This window comes from Danio rerio, chromosome 3, assembly GCF_049306965.1.
Source record: "Danio rerio strain Tuebingen ecotype United States chromosome 3, GRCz12tu, whole genome shotgun sequence".
NCBI classification, from domain to species: Eukaryota; Metazoa; Chordata; class Actinopteri; order Cypriniformes; family Danionidae; genus Danio; species Danio rerio.
The window spans coordinates 5,139,339-5,161,746 of record NC_133178.1 but is presented as its reverse complement, the minus strand read 5'-3'; the positions used below and the strand labels follow the sequence as shown (position 1 = coordinate 5,161,746).

Here is a 22,408-nt window from a genome sequence, read left to right as displayed (position 1 = left end):
CATTCTAGAACTCCAGATGTGTGTGGTCCTGTTCAACACTGACTCTTAGTGTGTGTGTTTCAGCTTTTTACAGCAGAAACGGAGAAGCTGTACTGAGCAGGATCTGACAAAACTCACAGGAAGAGTCTGTTCTATTTTTAGCTATTCAAAGATTTCAGCGGCTAAATTATGCATGACATAATTACAATATTGAATTTGCCTAAATGATGTCAGAACATCGGTTCATTCCGCTGTGGCGACCCCAGATTAATAAAGGGACTAAGCTGACAAAAACAAAATGAATGAAATGATGCCAGAACATTTTGTCATTGTGCACAAAACAAATAGATAATTTTCTACAAAAAAACAGCACATTTTAGGATTGCTATCATGCTTTTTTTTCATCACCTGTTTTCTGGTCCAGCAGGTGCACTTGCTGATTCAGTTAATAATAGAAATCTGTGCTTATATAAACAAATCCTGAGTAACAATAAAAAGTATGCTGTATTATACTTGATGTGTTTCTAAAATCTCCAAATGATTCAGATAAATAAATCTGCAAAGATATAATCCTCTACATGCCTTCAATGATCTGATTGATTAAATAAAAACTCTTACCAATTAAACGGCCTTTTAATAATTATACAAGCATCCACCTTCAACTTATTCAAAATAACTCACAATAGGAAATGCTGTTCTGTAATAGCTTTTGTCCACACTGAAATGACCATGCTGACCAAACAGATAGGATAAGATATTACCATCCCAGGGTCATTCAGATTACGTGCCCCTATATACATTTCTGGAGAGCGTCAAATACATCCTAGGAGCTACGTTTTTTTGCAGTTTTTGTTTTGCGCCAATCCACTAGAGGCTGCTGTGTATGCTTTTTCAGATTTCAACCGATCAACTGACCCACCCTACCCCCTCCCTAAACCCAGTTGATAGTGTTATTAAATGCACCTATTGACCCGCCCACCCTCTTCCCTAAACCCAACCAATAATGTTTTCAAAAGCACTGTTTGACCTGCCCACCCCCTTCCTTAAACCCAACCAATAATGTTTTCAAAAGTACAGATTGACCCGCCCACCCCCTTCCCTAAACCCAACCAATAATGTTTTCAAAAGCACCGATTGACCCGCCCACCCCCTTCCCTAAACCCAACCAATAATGTTTTCAAAAGCACCGATTGACCCGCCCACCCACTTCCCTAAACCCAACCAATAATGTTTTCAAAAGCACCGATTGACCTGCCCACCCCCTTCCCTAAACCCAACCAATAATGTTTTTAAAAGCACCGATTGACCTGCCCACCCCCTTTCCTAAACCCAACCAATAATGTTTTCAAAAGCACCAATTGATCCGCCCACCCCCTTCCCTAAACCCAACTGATAGTGTTTTTCAAAAAAGCCATCCAGATAAAGGAAAGCCTTTACCTAATTTTTACCACGTTTTTAGACTTTACCACATTCTCACCCTGTTATTTTATTTTTTGTCTTTTGTACCTGCTTTTTTGGAACCGTTCTTCACCAGACTCTAACCTCGTCGTCAAGGTCAACTCCTCTCTGCGTCTCAAGTCCGCCGACATGCACGGCGAGCTACTGGATAAACTGGTAACAGCGGAAAGTCGTCCATATAGAGATAAGCTTTATACCGCCCCGTAGTGTTCATTTAAAAGACAAAATGCAGCTATACGTACCTCTGGCTACAAAATTCGCAATCTTGATAAATGTATATAGTGCTACATTTTAAGAATGAGCCTATGCTGGATATTACAGTTAGGAACTTTCCATAATGCCTTCCCATGCTTTTGAGGAAATTGTGTTTCCAGAACCTTTACTTTCACTGTTCCTCAGAGGTGGAATCATCTTTCCAGGCCTTTAACACATCTAAAATCTAATTTTTTGAGGAATGTTTATTTGCTCATTCTCATTTTATCAAATATGATGAAACTACAGAACGTTTTTTTCTAATAACAATTTAATCCAACATTTTGCGCGTATACAGGTTATGTTCCAAATTTGAGCATGTCACAATTACCAGCAATCTAGTGCATACAGATTGCCATAGAACTACAAATCTGCCACCAAAAGAACTACTGAAGCTGAGGTCACACTGGACTTCTTTTTTCCATAGACTTCCATTCCATCAGACTGGAAACGCAAGCTCGTGCGACAAGTTTCACAGTTCGTTGCATTGGAAAGCTTGGCGAATGCTGATCGATGAAACCGTATGACTGCGTGTGACCAATCAAGGATCAAAACATGACCTCTCTGGACAGGAAATTAAAATATGGACCAATCACTCACTTTTTTAAATGGCTAATTATCTTGTTTAATCCCGCCCTTTTTTGCAGTGCCGTACAACAGAATTTTGCATGCTCAAACTCTAGTGTGACCGCAGCTTAATCTTATTTTACCTGTTTACACACATGCCAGTTGCAGTTTTCTCCCTGATTGCACCCACACACAGCTGGAAGCAACATAGACTGATTACCTAGGCTATAAATACACCTCACATTCACAAACACAGTGCTGAGTCTTGTTTACATGTAACTATACGAAGCGTTTCTTAGTCCAGTCTTAACATGTTTCCTGACCTTTTTTTTTGTTCTTTGTTTATAATGTTTTCCCCCTGCGCTGACCTCTGCCTGTGACCACGACTATGCTTTTGTGGTCCCCATTTGAAACCATTAACCATTGCCTGCATGACCAAGCTGTAAATAAACTGCGTTTAGACCAGGCGTCATCAAACTTGTTCCTGGAGGGCCGGTGTCCTGCAGATTTTAGCTTCAACCCTAATCAAACACACTTGAACGAGCTAATCAAGGTCTTACTTGAAACTTGAAACGTCCAGGCAGGTGTGTTAAGGCAAGTTGAAGCTAAACTCTGCAGGGACACCGGCCCTTCAGGACAGAGATTGGTGACCCCTGGTTTAGACTTTTAACACTGTTGTACCCTGACTCCCTTGTTACAGAGCAACACTTTCCTCCATACTTTTACTATATTAGACCATACATCAGACTATTAAAAGGTACACTAATCAATACGTAAGCAACACCTTTGTGTCCCGAAACACACTTCGGCCAATCAGCAGGAAGGGGCGTGTCTAGTAACTATAGTGATCTTAAAACTACATCAAATAATTTACTTTTTTGTAATATAATATCAGTGATGATAATTCATAAGTATTTACCCTGAGATGTTTATCCAAACAGAAGGTAGTACATATCTGTAAACAAACACAAACACACATGCAAAAGCTGCATCCCTGTATAAATGTGTTTATTTTACAGGGTGTACTGTTGTTGTCACAGGAATACTAATTATTATCACATGGAGGGGGATATTTTACCAGTATATTGCTCATGATATTGCACATCCATTTTAATTTGTCTTTGGCAGAATTCACTTAGTGCACCTAAGGTTATCTTGACTGTTTAGTTTGAGGTTGGCAGTCTTTACAGGGTTAAACCCACATGAGGGCAAACAGATGGTGTTGGACACGTCCCATATGTGGCACATATTGTGTCCTCTCAGCATCTCTTCACATCTTCTCACACACAGATATTCATACGCACTTTATACCACCACAAGATCACTAGCTAGAGGATAAAAACATTCATTTAGCCGACATACAGTTGAAATCAGAATTGAAATATTTCCTAAATGATGTTTAAGAGATTCAGGAATTTTTCACAGTAATTAGTATAATATTTGCAAATAAGTCTTATTTGTTTCATTTCGGCTAGAATAAAAGCAGTTTTTAATTGTTATTATAACATTTTAAGGTCAATATTAATAGCCCCCATAAGCAATATATGTTTTGGATTGTCCACAGAACAAACCACTTTTATACAATGACTTGCTTAATTCAGGGGTTTTCAAACTTTTTAATCTCAGGGACCCCCAAATATGATGATTCCTTGCAGGAGACCCCTTGGCCTAAAGTTTAAAAGCACTTATGTATTTCAAGTATAAATATGTAAACTAAAATACTGTATAACATAAAGACAGTAGAGTTCATGTTTCACAGGCATGCAAAATGGTATTGTTTTTAAAACTTTATTTTTTTTTTTGGTTGGCAACTCACTATAGACAAAAAATGATTCTCAAAAATGTTTATATTTCATTAAAAAATAATATATATGTATATATATATATATATATATATATATATATATATATATATATATATATATATATATATATATATATATATATATATATATATACATTACCTGAACAAGATAACTTTTCTAAATAAGGCACTGGTAGATGAAAAGTTAAACCTGGACATTTGTAACATTTGTAGTGTCAGTAGTTTTTTCCCCCTGTCTTGTATTCATGGAAAACTGCAAAATATTTACATTGAACTTATGCGTCTGCTTACTGTGTTGTCTGACAAAGGCACACAATCTTTCACAATCTACCTTTCGTGCCGCTTCCTCTCCAAATAACTCTTTGACGATGTCGTTGGTAGCTGGTAATAACAATGCTTCGCCAACTGTGTGCGGCTTCTTAGCACGCGCAATGTGGAGTGATGCCAAATATGACAGTTTTAACACCTCTCAGGGACTAATGCATGCTGCCGACAAATACTAGCCTGTCAAGCCAAACACAACGCCTGATGTTTGAAATAGTCAGTTGATTTTTCTGCCTCATTGGGACGTTTCTGCTGTTGATGGCGCTTGAGCTTGGATGGTTTTATGCATTCTTTAGAGTGAATCTCTTGACAAAGAACACACTGGGGTCTATCGACTCCCTGCTTTAACATGCAGGCAGGGCCAACGCGTCCATAGAGGCGACCTAGGCAGCCGCCTAGGGCAGCAGAATAGAGAGGGTGACGTCCCAGACGCTACCCTCACCACCCGCGCCCTTAGTTATATCCGCGTCTAGGGTGGCAGAATAGAGAGGGCGTCGTCCCCGACACTACCTTCACCATCCGCGCCCTTAGTTATATCTGCGTCTAGGGTGGCAGAATAGAGAGGGCGGCCTCCCCGACACTACCCTCACCACCCGCGCCCTAAGTTATATCCGCGTCTAGGGTGGCAGAATAGAGAGGGCGGCGTCCCCGACACTACCCTCACCACCCGCACCCTTAGTTATATCCGCGTCTAGGGTGGCAGAATAGAGAGGGCGTCGTCCCCGACACTACCCTCACCACCCGCGCCCTTAGTTATATCCGCGTCTAGGGTGGCAGAATAGAGAGGGCGGCGTCCCCGACACTACCCTCACCACCCGCGCCCTTAGTTGTATCCGCGTCTAGGGTGGCAGAATAGAGAGGGCGGCGTCCCCGACACTACCCTCACCACCCGCGCCCTTAGTTGTATCCGCGTCTAGGGTGGCAGAATAGAGAGGGCGGCATCCCCGACACTACCCTCACCACCCGCACCCTTAGTTATATCTGCGTCTAGGGTGGCAGAATAGAGAGGGCGGCGTCCCCGACACTACCCTCACCACCCGCGCCCTTAGTTATATCCGCGTCTAGGGTGGCAGAATAGAGAGGGCGGCGTCCCCGACACTACCTTCACCACCCGCGCCCTCCGTTAAATCTGCGTCTATTGCGGCAGAATAAAGAGGGTTGGGGTTGAGGGCGCGTGACCGTCCTTTGCCTAGAGCGGCAGTTCAGCTTGCTCCGGCCCTGCATGCAGGTAAAACCAAACACAATGTAAAACTTGTCATATTTTCTGGTTTTTGCCTTAACGCTCGCCAAGTCAGATTTGCATGAACTGCTCGCAGGAGCGGGATTCTTAAAAAATCTTGTCATCATCTGTACTGGTCTTACAACAGCTAATTGCTCCATTCAGCTGTATGCAAAACCTTAAAGAGAGCAATGGATTTTGGGATAAACGCATTACAATTAAGTATCCACTTACATAAACCATAAAACTATATATAGATTAATACTTTATAGTTATTAATAATTTTAGGATTGGAAAACAAATATCTTGTAAAGCATTTTTTGTTTCTGCCAAGTTTTTCGCAGACCCCCTAGCGCTCTCTTGCGGACCCCAGTTTGAAAACCCCTGGCTTAATTAACCCAGTTAAGCCTTTTAATGTCACTTTAAGCTGAATATAGCATCTTGACAAACATCTTGTCAAATAATATGTGCGGTCATCATGGCCAAAATTTATGAAATCAATGAGTTATTAAAGCTATTATGTTTAAAATTGTGTTAAATGATCTTCTGTTAAACAGAAATTGGGGGAAAATATAGAGGAGGGCTAATAATTCTGTCTCGAACTGTTCTGAACAATCCAGATCTGCATTTGAAAGCTGATCTTCAAGCTAAACCCCAGCATATATCACCAACCGTCGCTCAGCAGGTTAAACTAGTTCAGCGTAATCCAGCTGTACTTTCCTCCCGGCACACAGTCACACCTCATCTTAACACGTTAAACAGGTGAAACCCTGCAGGAACAAGCCTGCTAGAGGTAAAAATACCACGTTCACATGTTGTATATACAAATCTGATGTATTGCCAACTCTGCTGGGACTTAGAGGACAGCACAAAGTCACAAAATTATCTTTTAACTATTGAAATGATTTACTGAAACATTATATTATTAAAAAAAACAAACACTGGGTTGTATTAAACCAATTTTGGGTCAAATATGGTATATTTTGTCAAATATTAGCCCAAAGTTAACCCAAGGGTGTCACCTTTTCAATATATGTTTGTACTTTTTAGTATAAAATATTAAGATAGATCAAGTACTTTACTTTATTATAGTTCAAAATCACTAAAGTATTTGCTAGGCTATAAGTCACTATATAAAAGGTAACGCTTTAGTTTAAATAACAATTCACACCATTAACTATACTGGCTTATTTTCTGATTATTATTAAGATTTTAACTGTTTATTAGCACTTATATTTAATACTTTACTGAGCTAAAAGTCTTATTTATTGTTAATAGTGTGAATACTTTATAAAAGAGGCCTCCCACCAAGCAATGTTGCATCTAATAGATGTCTGCTAGACATCCAAACATAGGTGTCTTGTCAAATAAGAGGCCAAATTTAAGCTGTCATCTAATAGACATCCAAGAAAAGCCGAAAACTAGACTAGTCATCAAATACACAGATGTGACTGAATTTTTATTGTGGTATTTTCAAGATAAATGTCGCTGAAAAGCACATATTAGTTTGACCCAGTTAGCATTTTTGGTTTTTAAATGAAGTCTAACAGACGTCTAATAGACATATTGGGTAAAAAAAAAAAGTCTAAATTATGGCTGTCGGTGAAAATCTGAAAGATGTCTAAAAGACATCTAATTGATGTCTTATTTTAAAAAAAGCTGTCAGTGAATGTCTAATTAACATCTAAATACAGACATCTTGGCTAAAAAAGGCTAAATTTGGGCTCTCAGAGGAAAATCTAATGGACGTCTAATAGACATCTAAACATAGATGTCTTGGTTAAAAGAGTCTGAATTTGAGCTGTCTGTGAAAATCCAAAAAAACCTCTGATAAACACCTAAACATTGACGTATTGTTTAAAACAAGGCTAAATTTGGGCTGTCAGTCAACATTTAATAGACATCTAATAGACATCCAAACATAAATGTCTTGTTTAAAAGGAAGGCTAAATTTGGGTTGTCATCTAATAGACATCTAATAGACATCCAACAGCCCAAAACTAGACTAGTCATTAAATACACAGATGTGACTGAATTTTTATTGTGGTATTCTCAAGATAAATGTCGCTGAAAAGCACATATTAGTTTATGACCCAGCAAGTATTATTTGTTTTTAAATGAAGTCTAATAGACGTCTAATAGACATCTTGGCTAAAAAAAAGTCGCAATTTTGGCTGTCAGTGAAGATCTAATAGACATCTACGTAAACACAGACTCATTGCCTTAAAAATGTGAAACTTGGGCTGTCAGTGAAAAATCTAATACACATCTAATATACATCTAAACATAGACATCTTGGTTAAATTTGGGCTTTCAGTGAAAAATCTAATATGTCTAATAGACATCTAAACATGGACATATTGTCAAAAACAAGGGTAAATTTGGGCTGTCAGTGAACATTTAATAGACATCTGACATCCAAACATGGACGTCTTGTTTAAAAGGAAGGCTAAATTTAAGCTGTCATCTAATAGACATCTAATAGACATCCAAGAACGGCCCAAAACTAGACAAGTCATCAAATACACAGATGTGACTGAATTTTCATTGTGGTATTTTCAAGATAAATGTTCCTGAAAATCACATACTAGTTTATGACCCAGCAAGCATTATTTGTTTTTAAATGAAGTCTAATAGACATCTAATAGACATCTTGGCTAAAAAAAAAAAAGTCACAATTTTGGCTGTCAGTGAAAATCTAAAAGACATCTACGTAAACACAGATTCCTTGCCTAAAAATGTGAAACTTGGGCTTTTAGTGAAAAATCTAATACACATCTAATATCCATCTAAACATGGATATATTGTTAAAAACAAGGCTAAATTTGGGCTGTCAGTAAACATTTAATAGACATCTAATAGACATCTAAACATGGACCTCTTGTTTAAAAGGAAGGCTAAATTTAAGCTGTCATCTAATTGACATCTAATAGACATTCAAGAACGGCCCAAAACTAGACTGGTCATTAAATGCCAAAAATCTGGGCTCTCAGTGAAAAATCTAATAAGCGTCTAACAGACATCGAAACATGGATGTCTTGTTTAAAACGAGGTTAAATTTGGGCTGTCAGTAAACATCTAATAGACATCTAAACACAGACGTCACGTCTTGCTAAAAAAAAAGGCTAAATTTGGGCTCTCAGTAAAAAATCTTATAAGCATCTAACATACATCTAAACATGGATGTCTTGCTAAAAAAAAGGTGAAACTTGGGCTGTCAGTGAAAAATGTAACATACATCTAATAGACATCTAAACATGGATGTCTTGATTAAAAAAAGGCTAAATTTGGGCTCTCAGTAAAAAATCTAATAAGCATCTAACATACATCTAAACATGGATGTCTTGTTTAAAAGGAAGGCTAAATTTAGGTTGTTATCTAATAGACATCTAATAGACATATAACAACAGCCCAAAACTAAACTAGTCATCAAATACACAAATGTGGCTAAATTTTTATTGTGATATTCTCAAGATAAATGTCACAGAAAAGCACATATTAGTTGACCCATGCAGCAAGCATTTTTTGATTTTAAATAAAGTCTAATAGACGTCTAACAGACATCTTGGCAAAAAAAAAAGTCTAAATTTTAGCTGTCAGTAAAAATCTGAAAGACCTCTTATAGACATCTAATGGATGTCTTATTTAAAATAAAAAAAGCTGTAAATGAAAATCTAATTAACATCTAAACACAGACGTCTTGGCTAAATAAGGTTAAATTTGTGCTCTCAGAGAAAAATCTAATGGACGTCTAATAGACATCTAAATATAGATGTCTTGGTTCAAAGAGTCTAAATTTAAGCTGTCTGTAAAAATCTAAAAGACCTCTAATAGACACCTAAACATGGACGTATTGTTTAAAACAAGGCTGAATTGGGGCTGTCAGACAACATTTAATAAACATCTAATAGACATCTAAACATAGACACCTTGTTTAAAACAAGGCTGAATTTGGGCCTCAGTCAACATTTAATAGACGTCTAATAGACATCCAAACATGGATGTAAATGAAGGCTAAATTTAGGTTGTCATCTAATAGACATCTAATAGACTTCCAAGAACAGCCCAAAGCTAGACTAAGTCATCAAATACACAAATGTGACCAAATTTTTATTGTGGTATTCTCAAGATAAATGTGGCGTAAAAGCACATATTAGTTTATGACCCAGGAAGCCTTTTTTGTTTTTTAAATGAAGTCTAATAGACGTCTAGTAGACATATTGGCTAAAAAAGTACATTTTGGCTGTCAGTGAAAATCTGAAAGACGTCTAATAGACATCTAATGGATGTCTTATTTAAAATTAAAAAGCTGTCAGTGAACATCTAATAGACATCTAAATACAGTCGTCTTGACAAAAAAAGGCTATTTCGGCTCTCAGTGAAAAATCTAATAAACATCTAATAGACATCTAAACAGACGTCTTGGTTAAAACAAGGCTAAATTTGGGCTGTCAATTAATAGACATCCTATAAATGTTTAAGATCAACACAAACCAACACTTGGACCATTGTTAGATGTCTGTTAGATGTTCACTGATAGCCCAAATTTAGCCTTTTTTATGAAAGACATCTATGTTTAGGTTTGTTTAGATGTTTATCAGACGTCTATTCACTGACAGCCCAAATGTAGCCTTGTTATAGGACGTCCATGTCTATCAAACAAAAACTGCTATATTGTTAGAACTTTTAATCTACACCACACGAAAAGCCTCTCGGTTGAGTTTACGCTCAGCTTTTGCATAAGTTAGTTTCTTACCGCGCGTGTTTCCCGGGCGGTTTCTGATGGCGCGCGCCCACCGTTCCGCCTCGCGCAGCTTCGCGTCTTCTTCTTCATCCTCCTCCTCCTGCTCATCATCATTATTATCATCCGAATTTAGCACAAGCCGAAATCGCCGCTCGTCTCTTTGTCGGACCGGACCCCAAGCCATCCATCGGCGCCGGTACGGATAGAAATAAACGCACAGATAATACGCGTCCCGGTCCTCGCGCTCGCCCCGGTGCGCGCGGCTCCCCAAGCAGTCGCGCAAGTCCAGGTGCTCCGGTGCCGGTGTTTGGGATGGCGGGGACGAGACCCTCTGCACCGTGAGGCAGCTGTCCGACAGACTCAGCGCGTATGTGAGCCGCCCGGTGTCCGCGTCCGTGAATATCCCGTGCATGCGCGGTTCCTCCATCCCGCGGCGGGACGGTGCTGCAGTGAGTGCGCGAGCGTGTGTGTGTGTGTGTGTGTGTGTGAGAGAGAGAGAGGGAAAGAGAGAAAGAGAGAGAGAGAGAGAGAGAGAGTTGACAGATCCCTCCCTAGTGACAGAAGAGCGGCATGACATTAAAATCACGGAGACAAAAGGGCATCTTGCGATCGGACACTCCCGAAATGAAGCCCGACAGTCCCAATATGCACCCTTTGTGTTTTTATTCATGTGTTTTACTTATTTTTTGCTGACCTTTTTTCTTTAGAACACTGTAATATACTTTTCTGAAGTAAAATAATATATTCAGGGTGTAAAGGTTACACTAATGGTCCTTATTTACTTTTTTTAATCTTTTAATCTAATGATTTAATCTTATTTAATGTTGTGTATAGTGCTAATAATTATGGATAATCTTGTAAAGCATTATAATCATCGTTCAACATTTACTAATGCATTATGAACATTTACAGTTGTGCTTGTTTACATGTGCAGTGAGTTAACATGAAGTAAACACGCGCTGAAAAATTTTACTTTTGCTGTTTGGTCAAACTACTCATTTAAAATGAGCTGAAACAACACAATTCTCAAGTTTCGGAGGGGGACAACTTAATTGTTTTATGTTCAATCCGCCTAAATTTGTAAAAATGATTAAGTTAACTTTATCTTCTTGTGTTGGGACAAGAAGAAGGAATTACATGGAACCCAGCATGTTAGAGTGTATGAACTCATGTCATTTAACAAAGATGAATAAATAAATACTAATTGTTTAGTTGTGTTAGTAATACAAAAACATTAACTAATGGGCTATTAATCTGCAGTATTCTTGTACCATTTTATTTGTTAAATCAATTTAATTAATTTAGCACTTTTTTACAACGTAGATTGTGGCAAAGCATCTTGTAATTTAAAACTGCATCAGTTCAGTCACAGAAGTTCAGTGTATAATGTAAATGTCACAGCTGAAAGCATGTTGTATGTTTGACCGCCAGGGGGCAGCTGCTTACCTTGCTTATTGGTAAAGTCCACCCACAAATAGGCCTATGTGCAATTTACAACTGGTTTGGGTTTTGGGCTCCAGATTCACAGACATATATGCATTTTTTTAAAGCACACAACTAAATTATTTACTAAACATTAAGCAACCTTAATGTTATAGTAAAAGGCTCAAATTAAAACCTAAGCAGTTTGAAAATATAAACAATATCTTATTAACTAAAATAGCTAACAAGACTTAAATAAACATTTCTTATTAGTTTTGTATTATGTTTTTTTTATTTCTTACTATAGGTTGATATATATATATAGGTTAATTAGGTTAACTAGGTTAGGGTAATTAGGCAAGTTATTGTATAAAGATGGTTTCCTTAGACTATCGAATAAAAAAAAAATATATATAGCTTAAAGGGGCTAACAATTTGGTTGCTAAAATGGTGTTTAATAAATTAAAAACTGCTTTTATTATAGCCAAAATAAAACAAATAAGACTTTCTCCAGAAGAAAAAATATTATCAGACATATTGTGAAAATTTCCTTGCTCTGTTAAACATCATTTGGGAAATATTTAAAAAAGAAAACAAAAATCAAATGGGGCTAATAATTCTGACTTTAACTGTATATATATATGTATGTATATATATATATATATATATATATATATATATATATATATATATATATATATATATATATATATATATATATATATATTTATATATATATTAATGCCAAATTGTCCTCAGATCACCATTATTTGCCAATAGCAACATTCATTCATTCATTTTCTTTTCAGCTTAGTACCTCTAATTATCAAGGGTCACCACAGTGGTATGAACCACCAACTTATCCAGCACAAGTTTTACGCAGCAGATGCCCTTCCAGCTGCAACTCATCTCTGGGAAACACAGATACACTCTTGCATTTACACTCATACACTACGGCCAATTTAGCTTATTCAATTCACCTATACCGCATGTCTTTGGACTGTGGGAAAACTGGAGCAACCGTCAATTACAACATTTATTAAAAAATATATATTTAGTAATCTTGAAATAGTAAAAAATAAAAATAAATATATAGGTTTTGTGAAGCTGCAGCTTTAATCGGAAAATGTATAATTCTAAAACCTAGACCTATCTGTATTGCAAGTTTAATAACATTTTCTACTATCATATATATTTAAATAATAAATAAATAAAATAAATTGTGATAATTGCAATTATGTATCTTTAGTAACTTGTTTTTTTTTATTACTTAGGCTTTATTTTCTAAATTTAAAACTAAATTCTAAAATTCAAATTGTGCCGTGGATTAAAAACATATGCATTTGTAAATAAGTGACTATATGTGATTTTGTTTATTTACATTGATTATTTATCCATTTATTTAAAAAAAGGTTCAGTGAATTATTCGTTAATATGTATTATTCATACTATTAATAACTAATCGTTGTACTAATATTGACCTTCATTTTGTAAATTTAATACATAAAAAAAGAAACGTTTTGGATTATGGATTAAAGAAATTACATTTTAAAACATATTTTAATTGTAATTGTGTTATTAGATGTGATTTTCCACATTTCCAGAAAATTATTCGTTAATCTTTTAATGACTTTTATTTTGTAAAACGGGTCTCTTTCGCATCCCGGTTTCCACTTTTGCAGTGTTCCAAACATCGACACACTGTATTGATAAGTACTAATGATGTCCACTATGTAGGGTAGATCTAAACTCAAAAGTGAGTCCTTGTAATGAACGCTCCCCTTCTCAATCTCAGTCGAAGAGAGCAGGGTGTAGGGATGATCACTACTGAACACAACACGACCCTCATCACGTGAATAGTGACGTTGCTGAGCTATAAAACCGGGGGCTGCCTGTTCTTCATCCTCTTTCGCTCTTCAACTCGTGGTGGCTTGGGTTTGTCCTGACCCAAAGGAGAATTAATCGCTATTAAAGCATGTTTACACTAAATCTAAAACAAAAATCTGATTGCTATTCGTCTAGACCGCCATGATAACCGTAAGTTTGACTATTAAGCGTGTTTTTAGTCGGAGCTAACTTGAATAATGGCGGTCTGTGTGCGAGGTGTAACGTCTTTTCTTTCTGCAGGCTCGAGTTCATCATGTGAGGCCACCATGAGTGCCTTCATGCACACTGTTGAGCTGTTTTCACCGGAATGGTAGGTATTACGATTGTTTTTGCCAATATTTAAAGATATTTACAGTATTTTAATTGGGTTTGTCTTGTTTTTTTGTCCAAATATCTAAAAGTTACTAAAACAAAAAGCGATTTCTACTTGTGAAAAAAAGGTTTTGTTTCCAGAATTAAGCTGAAACTGTATTTTTTCCCGCCCAAAAAGTAAATCGAAGTTATTTTTTTTTATATTCACACCGTTGTTCATTTTAACTGTATCCATGTTTGTCACGCTACTTTGACTATTCGGTGTAAAATTCAATGTAAGAGTGATTTGTAAAGCAACTATCTTATTTAATTGACTGACCGATGTACTTTCATAGTCATTAATATCTGCTAATGTGATTTTTCCCAATTTAGAATTAACAAATAGTACTTTTCTGAACTTATACTTAAGGATTAAAGCCCGAATGTGCCAATGTTAAGACAACTTACCTCAGTTTTTTTTCCCCGCGTTAAAACAAGGTAATTGATCTGCACGTGGCGCAAGTGAAAGTTTTCTTAAAAAAACAATGTTTACTTAAAACACTAGCTTAGTGTAGCTTTTACTTAAAACTAACTTATTTAGCTTTTAAAAAGTTTTCAGAAACTCCAAATTAACTTTCTTCAGTCTGGAACAGTGGTTCTCAAAATGGGTGTCGCTTGATTTCCAAAAGTCTTATGTTTTATTAAACTATTATAATTATTTCATCCATAACCGCGAGAATATAAAAAGGTTTTTAACTTTTTTATATATTTTCAACGTAGACTAACCATGTTCCGTACACTTTTCGCTATTCAGCGCACTCAAACGACCACTTCTCCGTCATTGAAAGCCAGATAAGCATGCTTGTGTGTTCATTCTCTGGGGGAATACCTATTGCACAATCCAAATCTTGATTGATGTCTTTTGGACCAGTAGTTTTTGAGAAAAGATGGGATAAGTACCGCCTTCGCATGTGTACGGAAGATGATAGGTATTAACGGTGTTCCGTACAGGGCGCATAACTTTAATTTACTGGCAAAAATGGGCATTGTTTGAAGTCTTATTAAAATCCTTTGTCAGAATATACTATTATTGTGTTTAACTTGAAGTTAATGATGTATTAAATAACTCCTTTTATCAAAGTTTTAAATGAAATAGCTTCAAAATCATTTGCTTTTTATATCATGTTTATTTTATTACAGCATGACAATTTAAAATATAAAAATATTAAATTCATGCACATTTGAAGCTAACTTGACTGACCTTTTATTCATTACTGCAAAAGGAGGATCCAAACAGCGTTTGCAGCCTGTCTCTCAGGCGGAGAGTTGCGACATGCGTAATTTACCCACAATTGATGTTTAAACATCCCCATTTCAAAGCATTTATTTAACAAAAGATGATTTATTTAACAATTTGTGATAACATAATATTCACTTCATAAAGACTGTAATCCCGTGTGATGCATAAATTAAATGCAAAAGCATATTGTCGGGGCTTTAAATGTCTCTCCTCCCAGGCGACACTCGCACTTTAAGCTTGCCCACTTTCTGTTTTCAAGCGCATTAGGTGGACGTAGCAAACTTACTCGGCAACATATAGTAGGAATGTCTCTGTTGTGGTTGGGGCTGAAAGAGTGAGAATTAAAGATTACACAGATTTATAGCTTGCCTACGATCCATAAGTATTTATTCAGAGATTAATGTTAAAAGGTCATCTGTACGGAACATCGTTGTGTACGAAATATGGTTAGTCTACGTTATCTATTTAATTGACTGACCGATGTACTTTCATAGTCATTAATATCTGCTAATGTGTTTTTTTTTTTTTTTTCCCCCAATTTAGAATTAACAAATAATACTTTTCTGAACTTATACTTAAGGATTAAAGCCCGAATGTGAAAGTTAAGACAACTTACCTCAGTTTTTTCCCGCGTTAAAACAAGGTAATTGATCTGCACGTGGCGCAAGTGAAAGTTTTCTTAAAAAACAATGTTTACTTAAAACACTAGCTTAGTGTAGCTTTTACTTAAAACTAACTTGTATAGCTTTTAAAAAGTTTTCAGAAACTCCAAATTAACTTTCTTCAGTCTAACGTTAGAACAGTGGTTCTCAAAATGGGTGTCGCTTGATTTCCCAAAATCTTATGTTTTATTAAACTATTATAATTATTTTATCCGTAACCGCCAGAATATAAAAAGGTTTTTAACTTTTTTTATATATTTATTATACGTTTAATATTTAATAGTTGCATTTAAAAAATGCAAATAAAGTCATCAGCCTTTAATTTTTTTTTTCCATTGGATTGCAACCTCCAAGGATATCCTAGATTAACATCACAGCAGTACAATGTTTACCTTTTACACCTTTTATGGGTCTCGCATGCATTAAAAATAAAGGCCAAGACTGAACAAGGAGGACCATCTCCAAGTAGCTCCGTCTCTGAAATTTAACCAAGACTTGTCTTGTGCTATAAATATTTTGTTTTTCTTTTTCATTAAGTCAGATTAATATTAATAACTTGTTTTTTAAATATATTAAGTAAACAGAGTGATTATAAAAAAAAGACTTGCACTTTTGCTGACAATAAGCTTGTTTACATTGTTCCTATTGGTTGTGTGTGTGTGCACCATAGTGTGCAATGTGTATGCTTCTAATCACTTCCGAGCATAGAGGGGGTCTGAGTCACTGGTGTTTTAGGTGTCACGGGTTGAAAAGTTTGAGAGCTCCTGGTCTAGGAAGTGCTGCTTTTAATAATTTTGATATTTGGACCACAAACAAGACACTAAACACTTATTCAGTGTAAATCTGCTTGTACATTTATCCGAGTGTGTTCTGTGATGAAAACGCTATATAGGAAGTGCCGTCTGATGCGATAACTGACGATGGCAAAGCAAAATCTTTCTGAGACGCACTAATTATACAGATATCAGGCACACAATTCGTTTTAAAAACACATTCTGACCAGTCACCTTCTTTTTACAGGTGATCATCTGCATGTGAACAGATCCAAAGTCCTGAGGGTCGAAACCGCACAGGTGAGCTTGTGTTGCTGGAGAATAGCATGATCTCGGTTGCTCCCTCAAAGTACAAATTAAGCAAGCGTGTGGTTGTTTGGTGCTGTTTGTGTATGTGTAAATGAGAGACCGTGTGGTGCTGTGTGTCCCTGTGGTGCTGTGTGTCCCTGTGGTGCTGTGTGTCCCTGTGGTGCTGTGTGTCCCTGTGGTGCTGTGTGTCCCTGTGGTGCTGTGTGTCCCTGTGGTGCTGTGTGTCCCTGTGGTGCTGTGTGTCCCTGTGGTGCTGTGTGTCCCTGTGGTGCTGTGTGTCCCTGTGGTGCTGTGTGTCCCTGTGGTGCTGTGTGTCCCTGTGTGTTTATACAGACAGCTTGTTAAAGCCCCCCCAAAATAATAAAATCAAACATTGCGATTTTTATTCTGTGACATGCGTTGCGATATGAAAACAATTTCACTAGACTTGAATATCTGTTTTTGTAAAATGTATTTTAGATTTAGTACGAGTATACGTTCAATAAAGATACAAAAAAAAAAACCTGCTTTTATTTCCTTTTAGTCTTAATACCATTCAGGCATATAGTAATTGAATCAAATACTGCGTGGTCTTCACTCTATTCACCTTAATCTTCGCCGACGAGCAGGCGCTGCCATTTGAATCTTTTTGGCTGGAGACTTCCGGTCTCATTCACTTCCATTCATTTTTAGACATTAAAAACTGCTCGTTTCGCTGTTTGTTGCAAACTGATATTTCCTTATTATAATATCCTACTTGGTCTCTATAGTCATGCAAACATTTGTTTGTAGAGCAAGTAGTTTGACCGTTTTCTGCCGTTTATTATTCCGATTCAGTCGCCTATGGGAGAAATGACTAGGAAGTTCAAAGACAATCGCGAAAACGGCCACACTTCCGCATTTTAGAATAAGGTCAATAAACAGTTTGATGAAATTAATCATTGTTAAAGTTACAAACGATTCAATTTCTGCTTTGAATGCTTGTAAAATCCTCAGTCACATGCATCAAAATGGCAATATTATGTATTTTAATCCAGATTCGACATTGCAGTTCTTGCAACGTGACTAGTGAATGCTCACTGTGCGATATTAATGTGGAAACAATATATTGTTCAGCCGTAACTTGCAGTAAACGCATTCTACTGGACTGTTTTGCTTTTAATGACTGCAGAAGGCTTATTTTTATTTATTTTTTTAATGAAATGAACTGCTTTCAAGGACATTTCTAGTGAAGTATGAATGGGAAAGATCTTAGAATTTATCATGAATTAACACAATCCTATTCGTAGCAAGAACATTTCAACATTAATGAATGGCAAGAATATTTAATCTACATAATCTTTTTTTTTTTTTTTTTTTTTTGCCCACTGAGGAAAAATGTATTTCCACTTTGAGTGCCTTGGACTGATTTTTGCCTTATTTTGTTCAATCCTTTACACGAAGAGCACAGACAAATTGTTTAAGCTACCCATGATCACTTTTGTTTGGGTTTTAAAACTGAATAAAATCAATATGACAAAATGCAAAGTAGAAATCTGGAAGTTACAAATCAAGCTCCATGTGTGCAACATTTGTTTGATTGCAGAGGCATCATTTTTCACGTTTTTGCATTACACGCTCCGTGTGCGGGATGTGAAGCTGTGTGTTCTGTGATGAAAACGCTATATAGGAAGTGCCGTCTGATGCGATAACTGACGATGGCAAAGCAAAATCTTTCTGAGACGCACAGATCAAGCAAATATAAAGTGCATGACAGACTTTAGACCTCTGTTCTGACCAATCACATGCTCCTTCTCTCTAAAGGTGATCATCAGTTTGGATGCGCTCCAATGCAGAAGCCCTGAGGGTCCAGACTGCTTGGGTGTGTTCGTTGCTGGAGAAAATATGTGGGACGCCTTTAAAATGGTAATTTGAAATATATTTTTATAAAATAAATATTTATTTGGTGCACTTAGGGTGCTTTCACACCTACACTTGTTTCGGAACGTGTCTCGTTTGCCCAGTTAGCGCGGTTTGTTTGGCATATGTGAACGGGGCAATCGCGCTCTGTTCCGCGCCAAAGTAATCGCTCAGATCGCTTGAATGAGGTGGTCTCGGCTCGATTGAAACGAACCCTGGAGCGGTTCGATTGCAGTGAGAAAGTGATCCGATCCAAGCACGGTTATATCACAGTGTTTTATGGATATGTAATAGGCTTACGGCTATATGAAGAGACAATTATGATTAGGGTGGGAAGTTTCGCGAGTCTCCGGATGCCCGCAAACGAGTGATCTCCCGGTAATCTCGCGTCTCCCTCCCTACCGTGTCTCTCCTCAGACGCGTCGCACGCCCGGCGCGCGCACCCTGTCAATCACCACCAAACCACCACCTCTCCTGACAGCTGAGCGGGACGCTGCTAAAACTCTGACACTCTGACCAATTTAAGGAGTTTACTCGCACGTGACTTGTTTTAGCTCTTTTGGTCCAATTAGAAACTTTGCAGTGTGAAAGCGAACCGCTCCAAGAGCAAAGAGCAACAATGTAACAATTTTAATCTCTGTTTCGGAACAACTGAATCGATTCACTGGTGTGAAAGCACCCTAAAGCAACCATGACTAGTTTGGTGCCAGTAAAATCAAATTTATGGATTTTTGTTTAACCTTTTACATTTTCTAAAGGTGCTGTTTACCATTAGAAAATACACCCTTTACTATAGTGCGTAACGAGTGTTGCCCTTTGACTAAACCCTGATGAAATACTGCACCGTGAGGGTAGTTTCAAATCCAGCTCCAGCGTAACACCCCCAGTGTGCTGCATATAAAGCAGTGTGTGTGTGTGTGTGTGTGTGTGTTCTTTAATTACACTAAGCGACGTGCCATCTGATGCAGTGGCAAAATCATTCTGAGACACGAGGATTATACAAATATCGGGTCTGAATGTGTTTTTAAAGCACTGAATCTGATTATCTGCTATTTTCTCCACAGGTGAACACCCACATTCTGAAGCCACTGGGAATCTGCTTCTGTAACTGGTTCTGAAAGAGCTGACGTCTTCTGCTGGACTTGAACATTCAGATGTGCGTATATTTCACATGGAAAGGTTTCTTAAAGGGGTGTAATGTCAATGCTTGAGTCTTGTTCATTTTTAAGGGGACGGTTCACTTATTATTAGTAGCACTTTTTATTTGTTTACTAGTTCCAAAGCTAAGTCTTGTTGAATAAGTCTATCAGAGCACTGTAAACAGCACCCATTGACTTCAATTAGAACAAAAGTAAATGAATGTAATGGAAATCCATGGCTACCCACCCCCCCAATGTTGCTCAAGATATTTGTTCACCAGTGAAACCCTTTACAACCGCTTAAGTTTTTAATCTTAAATGGCTGTAAGGTCAAAGCTCGAGTCAATTTATTTAATACTAATTTGTATTGTCCTCTTACACTCCGCACAACAGTACATAGCTGTTATGGAACCGCAATCACGATGACTCGCAGCAACACCGCTGTACAATTCTTTATTTTCTTTTAACAACTCCATTTGTCCCAAACCTGTTTGAGTTTCTTCTGAACATTAATGAAGCTATTTTTAACGGAGCTGTTAAAACACTCATTGATTTCAATCACTTTCCCTCCTTTACTATTGATTTTAATGGCAGATTCTTCAGAATATCTTGTTTCGTTTTAGAAACTCTGTTTGCTATCACTTGGGCGTGAGTGAATTGGATCCATTTTCATTTTAGGTGAACTGTCCCTTTAAGTGTTAAGTGAGCATTCTGACCCTAGGTCAGTGTTTTTGCACCCTTTCTGTTGACTAAAGCCTGTGATGATAGAAGTTATCCCTGTCTGAAAACTGTGTGGACTTCTGGTAACCTGAGGCTTGCCTAATGTTTACCTGTAGGACACTGTTTTAGTTTTGGTCACTAAGCTTTGCCTTCCACTTTTTTTTTTTTTCCCCAGGAATGTGCTGTGATTTAATATTGGAGCTGCTCGACAGTGGATCGCTGCTTTCAGCAGGGATGTATTGCACCGAACAGAACTGAAATTTGCCAACTTTCACTGAATGGAATCAGTTTTAATTGAACTAGAGCTACACCAGCATTATACACCGCTCTCCTGCCTGACTGATATGCTGGAACACTCCGTCTGAAATGCTGTTATGGATATGGCTGTCTGATGCTGGAGTAAAGTATATTGTGATATGCTTTGCTAAACTGAGTATTTTTCAATAAATGCAGCTTCATTAAATGACTTGAATGGCTTTTCGTTTCCCTTTGGAAATCTTTATTTTAGGTTTTTTTTTTTTTTTTTTTTTTTTTTTTTTTTTTTTTTTTTTTTTGCTTGACAAATCAAATAATCCTAGGAAAATACAAAATGGCAAAGAAGCAAATTGGATTTTTTTTTTTTTTTTTTTTTTTTTTTTTCCTCTCGAAGTCTTTATGTATTCAGACACCACTTTCAATAATTGAGTTTAAAATGACTTCAGCATTTGAAGTAGGTCAAATTTATTTTGTTTTGAAAATTAAGACCACTGTAAAAGGTTTGATCAGTCAAATGTTGACTACTGTAGTCTAAAATAAGGTTTCAAGCCCAGTTTAAGACAAATTTCAGACTTTCTGAAGTGGTCCTGTTGGTGCCACTAAAAATACTGCCTCAAAATGAAAGGTATTGCTTGGCCATGTGTTTAATGTCTAAAGCAAACAAGTTGTAAACTTAGGTTCTTTTCTGTCTCCTAGCAATGTTTCAAGTTTTTAAACTCTTATTTTACTAGTGATGGTGTAATGAAGCTTTCTGAACCAGTGAACCTTTCCAAGTGGTGCTCGCTGCAGAGCCATTTGAGGAGAGCTGAGCTCCAGAGAGGGGGAGCTTAAGCTTGAGCTCCACTTTCGACTCTTGTTTAAGGAAAAAGGTTCTTTTCTCTGCTTTCCAAATCGGAGCTCTGAGGACCTCTGCTGGTTGCAAAGTGTATGCATTGTTGCAAAAATTTCAATGGTTCACAACTGAACTAGTGTAGTAATATTAGTGCTGAGCAAAACTAGGCTTCATGATACAAACAGGTGAAGCACATGTATGTTTTGAAATCCATCTCAAGTCAATATGTATTGCTCTAAAATTCTTTCATCAAAGAAAAAAAAAAAAAAGCAGTTCAGTTGGGTTGTAAAATAGAGGTTACAATGATATTGTGAAGTGGCGAGTTCCTGACTAGCATGCAGCAGTAATGGGTTTGAATCCAGGCTGATGCAGCTATAGACATTAGTTTTTAAATGCTGTGTTTTTGTAACGCGTTTTAACACTGATCTGACATCCAAATGAACACAGATTTAAAGATTTTGGTCATGAGAAAAATGTACAGTATTAAAATACAGTCGCAGTATTTATACGAATTGGGCTTCAATTTCGGGCTGTTTGCAACACATTTAGCACATGCACGGTCCACTATTCCA

The 22,408-nt window shown here is 37.1% G+C and overlaps 1 protein-coding gene, 1 long non-coding RNA gene and 3 other non-coding genes across 6 annotated transcripts in view; 4 read left to right on the top strand and 1 right to left on the bottom strand.

The window, feature by feature from the left end:
* sphk1 (sphingosine kinase 1) overlaps nt 1-10,825 on the bottom strand; it is a 58,730-nt gene extending 47,905 nt beyond the window's left edge. The window contains exon 1 of the mRNA XM_073944041.1: nt 10,381-10,825. Within this exon, the coding sequence (XP_073800142.1) occupies nt 10,381-10,795 (415 nt within the window). The 5' untranslated portion in view covers nt 10,796-10,825. The remainder of the gene's footprint in view (nt 1-10,380) is intronic.
* Nucleotides 10,826-13,694: 2,869 nt separating this feature from the next.
* LOC100535890 (uncharacterized) lies at nt 13,695-21,215 on the top strand. 2 transcript variants are annotated; one of them, XR_225364.5, is made up of 6 exons: nt 13,695-13,827; nt 13,918-13,987; nt 16,951-17,003; nt 18,795-18,896; nt 19,955-20,046; nt 20,925-21,215. It is a non-coding gene; the product is annotated as an uncharacterized lncRNA (long non-coding RNA). The 2 variants fall into 2 exon arrangements; XR_012400772.1 differs by having other exon boundaries at nt 18,795-18,947; nt 19,577-20,046.
* Nucleotides 16,799-16,875, top strand: LOC137489789 (small nucleolar RNA SNORD49). Its single transcript, XR_011009158.1, has one exon. It is a non-coding gene; the product is annotated as a small nucleolar RNA SNORD49 (small nucleolar RNA).
* Nucleotides 18,637-18,713, top strand: LOC137489788 (small nucleolar RNA SNORD49). Its single transcript, XR_011009157.1, has one exon. It is a non-coding gene; the product is annotated as a small nucleolar RNA SNORD49 (small nucleolar RNA).
* Nucleotides 20,780-20,848, top strand: LOC137489787 (small nucleolar RNA R38). The gene has a single exon (XR_011009156.1). It is a non-coding gene; the product is annotated as a small nucleolar RNA R38 (small nucleolar RNA).
* Nucleotides 21,216-22,408: the final 1,193 nt, after the last annotated feature.